Source organism: Nyctibius grandis, chromosome 32, assembly GCF_013368605.1.
Source record: "Nyctibius grandis isolate bNycGra1 chromosome 32, bNycGra1.pri, whole genome shotgun sequence".
Lineage (NCBI taxonomy): Eukaryota > Metazoa > Chordata > Aves > Nyctibiiformes > Nyctibiidae > Nyctibius > Nyctibius grandis.
This window is the reverse complement of record NC_090689.1, coordinates 2,687,971-2,701,632: the sequence shown is the minus strand read 5'-3', so window position 1 is coordinate 2,701,632 and position 13,662 is coordinate 2,687,971. Positions and strand designations below refer to the sequence as shown.

The window sequence follows — 13,662 nt, the reverse complement described above, 5'->3', positions numbered from 1 at the left end:
TATCTGAGCACCTTGCAGTTGTCTGTCAAACAACGTGACTAACATCTGTCATGCAGGCTTCGTTCTCATCCTTTCCCCAAGGGCAGAAGCAAGTGCAGTGAGGTCTTGCTTTTACTGTTCTCTCTCCCAGTTCAAACGACATACAGTTTTTGCTGTGCCTCTGTGCAGAGGGAGGCAGCGCAAAGCAGCTCTCTCGGGGGGAAATTCGGGGGGTGCCTTGAACAGAGAGGAGCTCATTTCATAGTGCAGGCAAACAGGCAGAGAGGGTTGTTGGGCACTGCTTTGTGCTGGAGGGGCACAGCCCTTCCCGCACGCTTCCTCTGTCGAGGGCCTTGCAAATAATAACAATTATAATACAAAAGAAAAACGAGTGAGAATAATCCAGCGATCTTTGCTTCCAGGCTGTCGCGGTGGCAAAGGTGACGTGTGGCAAGGCGGTGCCGCTGCCGCAGCTTTCTGGGCACAGGGGAGGGCCCTGGAGCTGCGCCCCATGAGCGGGCGCTGAGCAGGTTTGAGGCTCCCCCATCCTTCCCTCTGTGCTTGGCCATGGCTGGTCAGAGCTTTGAGGCTCCCCCATCCTTCCCTCTGTGCTTGGCCATGGCTGGTCAGAGCTTTGAGGCTCCCCCATCCTTCCCTCTGTGCTTGGCCATGGCTGGTCGGAGCTTTGAGGCTCCCCCATCCTTCCCTCTGTGCTTGGCCGTGGCTGGTCAGAGCTTTGAGGCTCCCCCATCCTTCCCTCTGTGCTTGGCCACAGCTGGCTGGAGCTTTGAGGCTCCCCCATCCTTCCCTCTGTGCTTGGCCATGGCTGGCCAGAGCTCCCGGCCCTGCTGGTTCCCCATTTCCTTATTGCAGCTCTCGCTCTTATGGCCGCTCTGGGGAATGTGAGCTGGCCCACAGGCTTCAGCCCGCTCTTGAAATGCGGTGCAACGAGTTAGAGGAAGGAGCCCTGTTACAAAATGCTGCTTCTGGTTACCACAGAGACCAGCACGGTTTCAGAGGCTGAACTATCCTTGGCAGCAAAAAGTGCTAATTCAGCCTTTCCTCCCCCTTGCATCAAGGCGCCGTTTGGCCTGGAAGGAGCTGCCAGGGCAATCGCCTGCTTGCACCGCCCTGGGAGAGCAGGAGCTGGGAGGCAAAACAAGGCTGAGGAGACAGTGTTTGGGCATGGGGGTGGGAGGGACGCTGTGCGGGGATGGGATGGGGGGCTGCGGGGCCAGTCATCAGTCAGGGGGTTTTGTGGAAGCGGGCAGGCAGCGAGGTCTTTGGAAAATGAAGTAGGAGTATGAAGATGACTTTGGAAAGAGGAGCAGCCGGGTAGGCTGCAGTAATTCAAGAGGTGGGAGAGAGCACTGATGGCAAAGCTTTCCTCCTGCAAAGATGTGCAGAGGGCAAACCCTGACCATGCTGTTTACCCTGGACATGTTTTAGGGTCTGCCATGCACTCTGACGGGGCTGATGCCTTTTTCCAGGTGCCTTTTGGGGTATCTTAGGGCAAAGCAAAGCATCACAAGCCTCGTCTCTCATGAGCTCCAGCCCATCTATGGATGCTGCAGGCGGTGGGCAGTGCCGGCAGATTAAATCCAGAGGATGAACACCGCCGTGGGCTGACAGCACACTTGGGCTGCCACGGGGGCTGCTGGGCACGGCTGTGTAAATAACCACAAAAATGAGGATTTTGGAGCAGAGGAAGGTACTGCAGGGAGGATGAACAGAGAAACATGGAAGCAACTGGCTGAACTCTTCCAGGTCTGCCCCAGTGCAGCACTGTGACTTCAGGATCCTTTCACATGATGGATTAGAGCTGAGTGCTTTTTTTCCTGGACAGTTTTCCCTGATTCCCAGCCTTCATAGCATGTAGAAGCAGAAGAGTCTGGGAGGACCAAGGCAGTATTTGCATTAATTGGTATAAATCAGAAGCCAGGTTATGCTGAGTTTGTGCTGCCCTAGCAGAGCAGGATCTGGCCTACGCTGTTACGGTCCTGTGAAGTTTAAACCAGCGATTGGTTTCAGCACCTCTGGCCTCACAAAAATATAATCCAGTGTTTGCCCAAGCACCGCTTTCATGCTGAACACAGCGTTTTCCAGTGTACGAGAATAATAAATCTTGATAAATGCAGGAACACCTGGGAGACAGGAAAGGAGGCTGTACAGCTCTCAGAAACATCATACGTATTTGTTATGAAAACGTGTCTTGCTGTGCCTTTAAAGATGTGCAGGTGTAGTTAAAAATGAAAGATATTTTTGATGGCAGGCCTGGGGGCACTGGAGGCTTCAAACGTGGTTCAGTATTGGAAGCACTGTCCTAATTGCCGGCCTGAGATTTTATTCTTTAGGAAAATTAAAAAGAAATCTTGCTGCTAGGACTCGCTGAAGACCTTGTTCTGCTTACTGTGGTTTCTGCGAGCGTTGCTCCTGTTTAATCTCGTGGGTTTGCTTTGTTTGCCTTTTAAACAAAAAAGCTCACAGATAATAAGAAACTGGCCGAACGCAAACGGCAGGTAAATAAGCTTGTTCAAACTTGTATGAAAACTTTGTGTGTGTTAATTTTCACAGCCAATAATTGCAATCCAAAAAGAAATCAAAACGTCCTACTTGTTAGTCAGAGGCAGAATGTCTACAGTGTGGCTGCATAACCAGTTATTTAAAATTAAATGTTAACTCACCCTGTTTCCTGTGCAAAACCTCGCTTTATGCGTGTAAAATAGTGCAGGCCAAGCCTGCCGTGAGGGTGATCAGGGCTTCCTTTTGGTTGCCTGCTGCTGCTGTATCCCGGGGTGTGAACAGTGCCCAGTGTTGCTCTTTTCAGTCAAGAACAACAGTCCTGTGGGGCTGGAAAACATCAGCTCTGCGCCGTTCTGCCCCTGCTCCTTGATATTTTGCTGCAGGAGCAGACAGGACCTTCTTGGGTTGGTTCCTCTGGGAAAAACCTCTCGTCCAGGAGTGATCGGGGCTTCTGTTACGTGTTGCTGTTGCCTTGGGTTTGGATGGTACTTAAGTGCAGTAATTCAGAGCTCTTTCTTTTGGTCAGGAGGTCTGTGCTGAGCCATGGCAAATCGTTTCTCTGTCCTTGGTAGGGCCCTTGGTTGAAACAACGGGGCAGGGCTGCAGGGGTGGCAGCTGTTCCTGCCTGGGGAATGCAGCAGATTTACCTTTCATGTCGATGCGTGGGTATAATTGCTCTGAATCTTTGCCTCTGGAGACATTAGGAAGCATTTCTTCTCAGCAAGGGTCATTAGACATTGGAAGGGGCTGCCCAGGGAGGTGGTGGAGTCACCATCTCTGGAGGTGTTTAAGAAAAGACTGGACATGGCACTTAGTGCCCTGGTCTAGTTGACATGTTGGTGTCAGGGCAATGGTTGGACTCGATCATCCCAGAGGGCTCTTCCAACCTGATTGATTGATAAAACCTCATCCCTGCGTTTGCCCTCTGCAAGTATCCATTTCCCAAGATTAGAAACCTGTGCTAGAAACAGGTTTAGTCACAGTTAAAATTCAGCTGGCAAGCTTGGTGCCGTGCCTGCTGCATTCACGGTCCTAGCTGTGACCTGAGCCTCAGCTTTCTAAATCTTCATCTCAGCGGTTTTTTTTGCGTGACAGTACCTTGCTAGCTCGTTTCATTTAAACCTCCTTCTGAGCCTCTGAATCCTGGAAGGGATGCGAACGTCTAGATTTAGACATGTTTATCTTGCAATTTCACAGAAAAATTCTTCCTGGATACCGCAAAATGTAACATAGTCCAGGGATTTTGTGCTCAGTAAAAGAGGGAATGCAAAAATTAATCCGGGAGAGTTGGTTGTTTTTAAAGTCTTCCTTTTGCTTCGAAGCCAAGCACACTGAATCAGATGAGAGAGCTCTTCCATTTGGCTTCAGCGAACCTTTGAGGTTGCCATTTTTGCTGACACTGCCTGGAACATGTGCACGTATCTGTGTCTGTTTGTACTGCAGGAGCTGTTCTGCACAGAGCCCGTGGTCAGATGGGCAGTGAGAGCTGGGCTGGCTTTCTCTGGACAGCAGTAGCGGGTTTTTCTCTCTCTCTGACTTTGTTTTTCCTTCTGTGAGGAGCAGTGTTTCTGTGGTAGGAAATCCCAGACCATAACAGCCTCTGTGTTTTGTTTCAGGCATCAGAGGGAGTTCCCGTGAAGTATTTTGAGAACTTGGAGGAACTGATAGAATTTTACAAGAAGGAGAACATGGGTCTGGTGTGGCACCTCAAATATCCAGTGCCGCGGGAAGAAGAGGAGGCTGCAGATGAAGCGGAGGAGGATGCTGGTAAGAAACCCATGATGTGACTTGGTGATGCAGACCCTTGACACTTACTCTGGACTGGAGATATGCAGTGCAGGCAGGGGGATTAGAGCAGGTCATGCAATAAAACGGAGCAGGGCATAGAGATATCTGAGCTGGCAAGACCTTGAGGCAGTGAGTTGTCAGGGCTCTGGGGCGGTACCACATCTGGAGCACCGTTTTAGCTCACCTGAGGGAATACATTGAGACTCTCTGCCCAAGTATATTGTATCAGGTGCCGGGCTGACTAATCTGTTGTCCTTATCTGGACTCAAGGTGGTTTATGTCCAGCCATCTCATGTCTCTGCACCCCACTCCCTGCGCTACCTCTGTAGGGCCACTGTCTCAGCAGCAGAGATGCTCCCCTAGAGACTTGGGGCACATTTCCTTGCAGTGCCACACAGCTGCAGTGGGTATTGGGTCGCCTGAAACTCAGGCCCCCTTATCTGCTCTGATCTAGAGGACGTTTCTAACAGTCATAACCAGAGGGCACAGATCCTTCAGTGGCAGACAGCCTCACTCTATGCATGGAGGCAGATGTATGATGAAGAGGTGTGATTGGCACCATCCCAACTGTTTTATACAAAATGGCACTGTGGGTTCCTGATACTCACTGGGCTTGGATCGTTCCTTGGATTTTTCCTGGATCATCCCTTGGAGCTGTCATTGTTCTCCTGAATCCCAGGGGAAGGTCATGCCCACAGAGCCATCCTTCCTGTCCTTTCTGACGTCTGTCGGGAAATGATGAGCATTACAATAAAACTTGTCTGAAGGGCATAGTCCTGTCACAGACAGACAGACAGGCATGTGCACTAAAGCAGATTGATGTGCCTGGGTACATTTATGCAATCCAATGGATCTCTGATAGGAGCTGGAAGATTTTGGTATGCAATTCTTACGAAGAAACAGAACAAAATTTTGCAAAGCTGCTCAGGAAAGATGTTCCTGGTTTTTGGCCAGCTGCACTGAGTCTCCAGCTCCAGGGCGGGGGAGGGAACTACAGCAAAAATAATACAGAGAGAGGCGAGCAGCAGGGAATGAAGTTCTAGCCAAGACTAAGAGCCTTTAGATGAAGAGATATTAGCACTGGGGCTGGGCTGTTCACATACAGAATTTAATTTTGTTAAGGCACTTCGGTGCCATCGTGCTGGAGCCATGTAGGGCCTACAGATGTCTGGCCATCTTACAGGTGGAATTGCAGAGGTGGAAGATGAGCACGCAGATACCCTGCAGATGCACCACCCAGCTGTGCCATTGCTCAGTGCTGCGGTGGCTCTGTGAATCACAGCTTCTGCCCAGGAGCAATGGATCAGTTTTGGGTATCTTTTTGTAAGGAAAATTCCACCATTAGGAAATAACCAAACAAAACTTCACAGCTCAACCAGCTACGTAATGACAGGTGTAACAGTGTTGGAGCAATTGGTATGAAAAGAAAGGCAGCCGTGGTTGGGGTAAATGGAGATGAACCCACTATTCTCCCAGGAGAGGGAGGTGTGCTGAGCAGCAGGATGACAGAGCAGGAAAACCCTTTGTGCTTCCACCTTGATGCCCACAAGACAAGGCAGGATACTCAGCCCCTCTGGATTATGGGGTCTGTTTTCTCCATCTGTTACTTTAGCTGTTCACTTCTTTCCATTAGCAGCTTCTGGTGCTCCTTCCATCACGCCCCTCCATCCGTTCTGCCCCAGTGGCAGATCTCCGTGATAATGGTAACGATATGGATGAGCTGCCGCGATGTTCTCGAAGCGTTATATTCAAAGTAACTAATTAGCCTTCATAGCTGCTGTGCAGATGGGACAGCCAAACTGCCCTGGATGAGGTTACGCTGCCAGGCAGAGGCACACGCTGCTTGCACGCGAGGCCCAGGCCTGGCAGCTCAGCACGCTGGACCCACACCACTGACACCCCTGAGAGCAGGGCTGGGCCAGCAGCAGGCCCTGAGCGTTCCAGCTCTGAAATCAGAGGCCCTTCGGAAGGGACGGTTTCTGCAGTGGCTACCGCGGCGGTGCAGACTCTGCCCTGCCTCTGGGTGAGGGGGAGGAGGTCAGGCTGCCACAGAATCGTACAATCGTGCTGCGCTGGGATGACTGTGCCTTTCCCTTCCTCCTTGCCAGACCTGGTACCCACGCCTCCTATCCTGCCCCCACGCAACTTCCTCATGGCATTGCCGAGCAGCGAGATGAAGGAGGTGTCTTCTCTCCCTGAGAACTCCAGGGTGGCAGACGTTAATAAACTGTCCCTTTCTGAGACACTACTCCAGCGACTGCAGTACCAGGACACAAGCAGGTGAGGATGGCAGGTCACGGGGCTGAGAATCAGCCTTCAGCCCAGCTCTGAGCCTTCTGGGGCGCTCTGTTTGGGACAGCTGAGGACCTGTTTGAGTCAGCCAAACTACTCCTCGTTTGTACTACCAAATGAAGAACAGAATCTGATCTGCAGGGTTTTGGCTACTTGTTACAGTCTAGTTGTCATCTAGAAAAAAATACTTTTCTGAAGTATTAAAATCACCAATAGACTTTTTCCACTGAGGGGTAGTTTTCTGATATAAAGTATGATAATATCTGGGAGAACTCAGGGTATTACCTGAGGGCCTAAACTACAGAGTGCATCAGAAAGCACCAACCAGTCCTCAAAAAGCATAAACTGGTGTGTGGATTTCCAGGACCTCATACTGATTTACTCCAGCTACAGGTCTGACTCACGTTGTCCCAGCTGTGTCAAACCTGGACCTCCGCTGACACCTTTGAGGAAGCCACGTGACATTTAATGACCAGATCTGTGAAGTTTAAAAATAAAATAACAATAAAATCAGAAGGCACGCCTGTTGGCAGGGCAGCGGGAGGCTGTGAGCAGACAGCGGTTGTGTGTGGCAGCACAGGTCCTGTTGTGGTGGCCCAGTAGCAGCTGGCTGACTGGGAGAAACCCAGTTGTGGTCAGCTGCCTGGACCATTTCATCTGCTAAGCAGCCAGCTGGGACTTTCTGCATTTGTCAGGGCACAAGGCAGCACATGCAGTCTGCCTGTTCATCCTTCCTTGGGGTGCTGGAGTCCAGGCACCACAGAGCAGGGAGGAGGGGAGCATCCCATACAGCCCTGTGGTCTCAGCCCCCCCCAAGACTGTTTTGGACTGGTTGGAATAAAGCCTTCAAAGTGGGACTTGGTGAGATGAAAGGGAGTCTCCATCTCCCCAGAGCCCCTGAGCTGCTGACTATTAGCAACCTCACATCACAGCAGCCTGGCTTTACATGCCAAGGCTCATGATCCCACCACGGCTTTGTCACAACGAGGCATCACAAGACTTCCCTTGGCTTGGTAGCTCAGCAGTCAGGGAGGAGAGGCTTTGGGGTGGGGAAGGAGGAAGAGGAGAAGGTGTCAGCAGTGTGGTGGGGGATCCATGGTCCAATTCTGAGAACTGCATATTTACACTGAAATCCAAGACAAATGGCCACCCCTCTGTCTGTGCTGGCAGGGGAAGTTTCAGAAAGATAATAAAGCTGTCTGATATTTGGGGGCAGAGAGAAGAGCTGGCTTTTGACCTGTCTGTTTCTTTCACAGTGTCTCTGACGAGCATCTTAAACTCATCCAGGATTACCTGCGAGTTCACATCATCAGTGACTTTGAGATGGTGCAGACTGGCTCAAGCAATCTTCCTCAGCTGAAGAAACTACTTACACTTCTCTGCAAAGGACTCTTCAGGTAACTAGAGGCTGGTTTTTAGAGATCACAGTATAATGCTGTAACGCTGTAGTCTAACAGCTTCCGTGTGCATGCATTCACAACCTGCATTTCTGGCATAGGAAATTGACTTTCCCTCAAAAACGTTCTGTTTAGATCCCATGACCTGTGGTTCTTGTCCAAAGATGTGAAATCTATATAAAAGACATAGCTCTGACAGTGATGTTTCCCTGTAGGCGGTTTCAGTCAGTGAAGTATTATTTTTTTTATGCTTTGTTTAGAAAGAAACAAAGCAAAAAATGCACTAACCGATTAACTGCATAATTTGGTCATAAATGACACCCACAGAATTGTCAAGCAGGAGTCGTTTATGGAAACAAGCACATGTTGGTGTATAGCTATGTTTTAAACACCGCTTTTCCTTCCCGCTGATGTGCTGTGAACCTGGAGTGGTTCCACTGATGTCAGTAAAATCCAGCTCAAATGAAAAGAGAAACAGGCCTAGACTCTACAAATGTTACCTTTCCTATTTATAGACCTCCCAGGTCCCATATAGGAAAACTCCGTTAGAGAATTAAACCTTGCAGAGCTCCCTGTTTCTCTGGTGGCAGGATGTGATTTCCCCTCTTGCTGCTTGTGAGCAAACGAGGAGATGAGCCTGCGCTTCTGCAGAGATCTCGGAGCTCTCTCTGGCAGAGGGCACATACTTCCACACTTGTATTTGTGGCTTGCAATATCCTTCTTCCCAGTGTAAGTAGAAGTGAGGCTGGCAGTGCTGCTGGCCTGGTGGTGTACTCCTAGAGCTCACCAAGGCAGAAGAAAGGGCTAAAACGAGGGGTGGACGCTGCTGATTTGCTTAGCTGTAACTTAGGGAAGGCCGGCGGGGAGTGAGTGAGGTGCTCAGCTGCTTGGGACCACGATTACTCCTCTAAGCAGTGGGCACTGTGCACGTCTTACCAGGCAAAGGGGGAGGAATATGCAGCCCTGCTCCTCCTGCCAGGAGCCAGCCGCTCACAGACGAGCCCCTGGCAGGACTGAGGATGGGGTGTGCAAAGAGCTGCTCTTCTTCTTCTGCGCCCTGCTTGAGGGTTTTGCTTCTCTACGCCCACAGAGGGGGAGACCCAGGTGGCTGGCTAAGAATAAACCTGAACAATGGAAACTAAAATCGAATGAAATCACAAGTGAGAGTTTTGTGTTACTAAAATATCTCCGGTACCGCTGTTCTGATGATGGCTGGCTTTTTTCACTTCCAACTTCTTATTCTACTTCACCTTATCTGGGTTTCACAACCCTAGTCCTCCTAAATGTACGTGGCATGGCAAGAAATGAGATGCAACAGGTCCACAATCCTCCCAAGAGCCAGGACATCTTTTACATTCCCAGATTTTCTGTAGGTTTTTTTGGTGACTGGACTTTGTAAAGCATCATCCTAGAACAGAGCTGGGTGAGTTCTGCTGCTGGTAGAAGCCTGCTGAGCACAGGGGCACTGCACCACAGCAAAGGGCAAGCTGCCTGCCCTCTGCTAGGCATGTGGCTATGGAAATGTATGTCCTCATGCAGTTCTTCCCCCCCTTCCCCAGCATTTTCTCCCCATACCTGCATTATTTCAGTTAGATGGAGCTGCCTTCTCAATTTTTTCATGAGGCTCCAGAACTGCAGGCTGTTTTCAGGCTCAGTCAGACCTCTCTGAGGAACCTCTCCCCTGCTATTCCAATTGTCCCATGAATTTCTACCATCCAACCAAACTATTTGCTTAGCTTCAGCTGGCTTGGGTATCTTATTGTTTTCTGCAGTCATGATCTGATCTCTGAGGTTGTCTGGGGTTTTAGCTTACTTCCCTTATCAGACTTCTGAACTCAAATTTAATCAGCAGCGTTACCTAAATTTAGTTTTTATTTACCTCAGCTTTCGTCAGCTGCGCAGGGATTCCAGCTGAGTGTACAGGTAATTCCCAGGCTGCTTCTCAGTGCCTGTGTCCTCTTTTTCTTAACAGTGTTCACTTTCATTATTTTCACAATATTTGAGGATGGGTTAAAAAAACCAAACAAACAACAAGAAGAAACGTTAATTGGCGCAGCTTGAGCTCTTGCCCTCACCCTCCTCACCGCTGATCCCTAATTCAGCAAGGACCAGGCCCCAACGTGCATTAGGGACACTAAAAGCTGGTTTTAACTCTGCTGGGAGCTGCTACGACCTTCTAGGGCTAGCTGTGGCCAAGGGGGTCAGGACAGCCAGGGCACATCTTCTTGTCAGAGCCCGGGGGACAACGGGGCCACCGCTCCTGGGAGAGGCTGTCCCTTTGGCAGCTCGTATCCTAAAAATGAAACAAAACAGGGACTTGTAAGGCTGGTGGGTACTTTTGTGAAGCATTCAGTGCTAAAAGAAAATGGTGTACAAGGGTTTGCTTAGTCAGGGGAATCTCCAGGGGCTGGAAAGCTGACTCATGGAGAGCCTGGTGCCAGTGCAGCAAGGAGCAGGGACTGCCTGTGTGAGTGGACTTTGTTCAGAGTTCCCCACCAGCTTTATGTGAAAAACACTAACAGTGGCCTGTTCAGCCTGCTACTGTCTGAAGCCATCATTTGGTCATCGATCACTGCTCTGCACGCTCCTGTTAATTCTCCCTCACTGGATAATTTCCATATGGAGCTTTTTAGGCAGCTTTTCAAGCGCTTGTGCTACCAGCCCTTGTGCAATCGTGTGTGGATACACGGGTTTCTGACACTTCAGTGAAGATCGCTACATATATTTCCTTTATACTATCAAGAGAAGAAAACAAAAGGAGTTATAAGTGCAATTAAAACCACTTTGTGGTTTTGCTGAGTTTGAATGCTCACAGATGCTCTCCCCCCATCCTGACACGCATGCTACATGTCGCACCGTACCGTATACAGAGGGCAGTTTTCTCATGAGACATCATTTCTGGACTGCTTCAAACAGCTGCTGCTCTGTGTTTTCGAGAGATGGCCTAAATGTCCTGCACTCTTGGCCACAGTAAATATCCTCTCATCCTTTTCAAACCGGACTTCACCCAATGCTCCTGTAACTGCCTGCAGCCTCCTGGGGCCTGACTCCATGGCTGCAGAAATCAGTGGGAGTCTGGGGTTTGGGGCCAGAGCCATTTGCAGTGACGCTGGCCCTAGGTGATCCAAAGCTGAATAGTGGTGTTGGAGGACTAAGTGTAGCAGATCCAGATTCCTACAAGTGTCTTGTACTTCTCTGTGCCCCATGGCAAGTCTTTCAGACTGAAATTTCAAACGCGAGTGCTTAATTTAGACAGTTAAGCATGCATGGTTCATCCATCTAATCTTCAGCCAGGCATACTTTCACTTTGGAGCACTTTCCCCAACAAACAGGGAGTAAAATCCGGTCCATTCAGACTTAGGAAAGTGAGGGAAATCATTAATATCCACCATTGGCTAGGCACAATGCGAGCATCCTAGGACGGCTCCCCCGCCATCACCTTCCTTTTGACCTGCGCTCCCTGGCTGCTCTTTCCATGATAAGTCTTGTCGTTATCGGAGCGCGGCTTCTGTGCCAGATTCATGCAACAGCATTTTGACAAATGAGCATCCTGTGGAATCTGATTGGGAAACACTGAAGGAATCTTGCTGTGACCCACGAACGGTTCCCGTTCAAGAGATTAAAGGCTGGCTCTTCCACCCCCTCGCTGCGCCTGGCCCCTCTTGTCGTGTGAGCTGAAAAATCTAAAAATTAGTTTCCTTTTCGCCCCGTGTCCCATGTCAGCCTCAGCAGCTGCGCACGGTCTGTGCTAAACCGAGCTGCTCCTGCCGCTGGGGCATTCACAGGCACCAGACTTCGCAGGGCTTCGAGATTTCTGAGTGCGCTTCAACCTGTGAGGTGGCATAGTTGGGTTGATGCTGGTTTGGCCCAGACTGGGACGTCTTTCTAGGGAGACTTAAGAAGTTGCCACCTCCAAAGCAAACCCAGGGAACAGCCAGCATGCCCATGCCTCAGCCATCGCAAGGCCAAGCCAGCTGCCTCACTCTAAGCTGCCTTCATTGGCAGTGTCACTGGGGCAGCTGAGAAACGCTCTCATCATCATCCCACCAGCTCAGAGGGCAGCGAGCAGCAGAGGACCAGGGCATGACCCATGGTGAGAGCAGGCCTAGTGTGAAGGTGTGCCCATAGTCTGCTGCGTGGCTTTGTCCAAAGAGACCAAGTGCTAACCTACCCAGGGACCCGACCGCAGCCTGAGACCTCTGCCGTGTCTCTGTTCCCAGTGAAGCCTCCAGGACTCTCCCGTCTTTGGAATCCATCCAGAAGGTGTTTGAGCAGCAGCTGCACCCTGGTATCCATCAGCGCTCACAAGTAAGTTGGCTGGAAGGTGGGAAGAGGAGAAGACAGGGGAGTGCGGGTGGCTGTCGGCACGCGGGGAGGGAAGGGTTCTGGTTGCCCAGCAGTGACTGGTGGGATTCAGGTGATCAGATACCACTTCTGTTCTCTCTAGCCTCTCTCTGGCTGCAGTGCAGAGGGCACACAGTGAGTTATGTCCCCGCAGTTTCACTTATCCCATAGTCCCCACTGCCCGCTCTCCCTTCCTGCCCGAGAGGAAAGTGCAGCGACCTGCCCGAGGACTTCCATCTCCCCATCCTCCCTCAGCCTGTACGCTGGGACTGCACATTTCTCTTTCCATAAACTCCACTCCAGGATGTCTCACTGCCAAATCCTTCCTTCCCCTAGCCCACTTAAGTAAGTCCCATGACCACCTTCTCCCTGCCACTAGCCAGAAAACCAAAAGTCCAGGACTTCTGTATGTTGAGCCCTGGACCTGGCCATGCCAACCTGTCCCCCAGCAGCAAGCTGACTCCCTTGCATGTCCAGCTGCCTCTAACCTATGGACAAGGTTTGCAAATTTGTCCTCCCACCCTCCCATACCTGTTCATGTTCAGCCAAACTCCGTGCTCTTGTGCTGCCCGTTATGGATTAGGGAAGCAGAGGCATGAGGGCTGCTCCTTGCGAGGTGTGTGAGGTGTTCTGGGGCGAGACTGCTGCGCTTCCAGGCCACGCTCTGCGGGTTTGGTAATTATGCATATCTCTCTCTCTTTCTTTCTGTGTTGTGGTTGTCAGATGCTCGGTGAAGCTAGTCCAGTCAATATTGTATTGAAACTCAACCAGCTGATTTCTTTGCTGTCTTCCATTGAAGAAAAGGTAGAGTTCTAAAGCTATTTTATATTCTTGTCATCTTTTGCCCCTGGTTATGCTCTTGTTCATCATCAGTGCAATCCTCTGCTACAGTGAGATTTCTTTGCTCTGACTTCATTACTCTTGATGTAGTGTAGAATCACCAAATACAATTTGGTACACGTAAATTCTTTTACAGGTGAAAACACTGTTGATTGAAGGTCCTGATTCAACGCACCGACGCTCCCTTATCCCCCCTGTCACTTTTGAGGTAAATGTACTACTTTAACAATGCTGGTCACAATGTGCAAGGACAGTGATGCAGATTTATGTCGGTATCTCAGCTCTTGGGAACTTCGCTGTGGTGCCACAGAGATAACAGCTATTCCTGGATGCTGTTTAGCACCATGCAAATGCTTAAGAGGTGTCTAGTGGCATTGGCATAACGACGATATGTGTCCCTGAATTCAGGCAAGCGTTGCATTTGTAATACACGTGACCAAAGTGTAGAAGATGGCTTATGAAAAATCTCTCTGTTTTCCAATAGGTGAAATCTGACTCC

At 50.2% G+C, this 13,662-nt stretch overlaps 1 protein-coding gene across 1 annotated transcript; it reads left to right on the top strand.

Moving 5' to 3' along the window:
• The first annotated feature begins 1,666 nt into the window (after positions 1–1,666).
• On the top strand, positions 1,667–13,610 carry LOC137675094 (phosphatidylinositol 3,4,5-trisphosphate 5-phosphatase 1-like). Its single transcript, XM_068420999.1, has 8 exons — positions 1,667–1,690; positions 4,119–4,269; positions 6,399–6,570; positions 7,839–7,979; positions 12,200–12,287; positions 13,047–13,127; positions 13,300–13,371; positions 13,572–13,610. Exons 1-8 carry the CDS (start codon positions 1,667–1,669, stop codon positions 13,608–13,610), a joined length of 768 nt encoding a protein of 255 aa, XP_068277100.1.
• Positions 13,611–13,662: the final 52 nt, after the last annotated feature.

Excerpts from the sequence above, each read along its gene's own strand:
- LOC137675094 (XM_068420999.1), top strand. The coding sequence starts at position 1,667 with ATGAGGATTTTGGAGCAGAGGAAG. Across the intron at positions 4,270-6,398 it reads TGAAGCGGAGGAGGATGCTG|ACCTGGTACCCACGCCTCCT; the intron begins GTAAGAAACCCA and ends CCTCCTTGCCAG. Across the intron at positions 12,288-13,046 it reads GTATCCATCAGCGCTCACAA|ATGCTCGGTGAAGCTAGTCC; the intron begins GTAAGTTGGCTG and ends TGTGGTTGTCAG.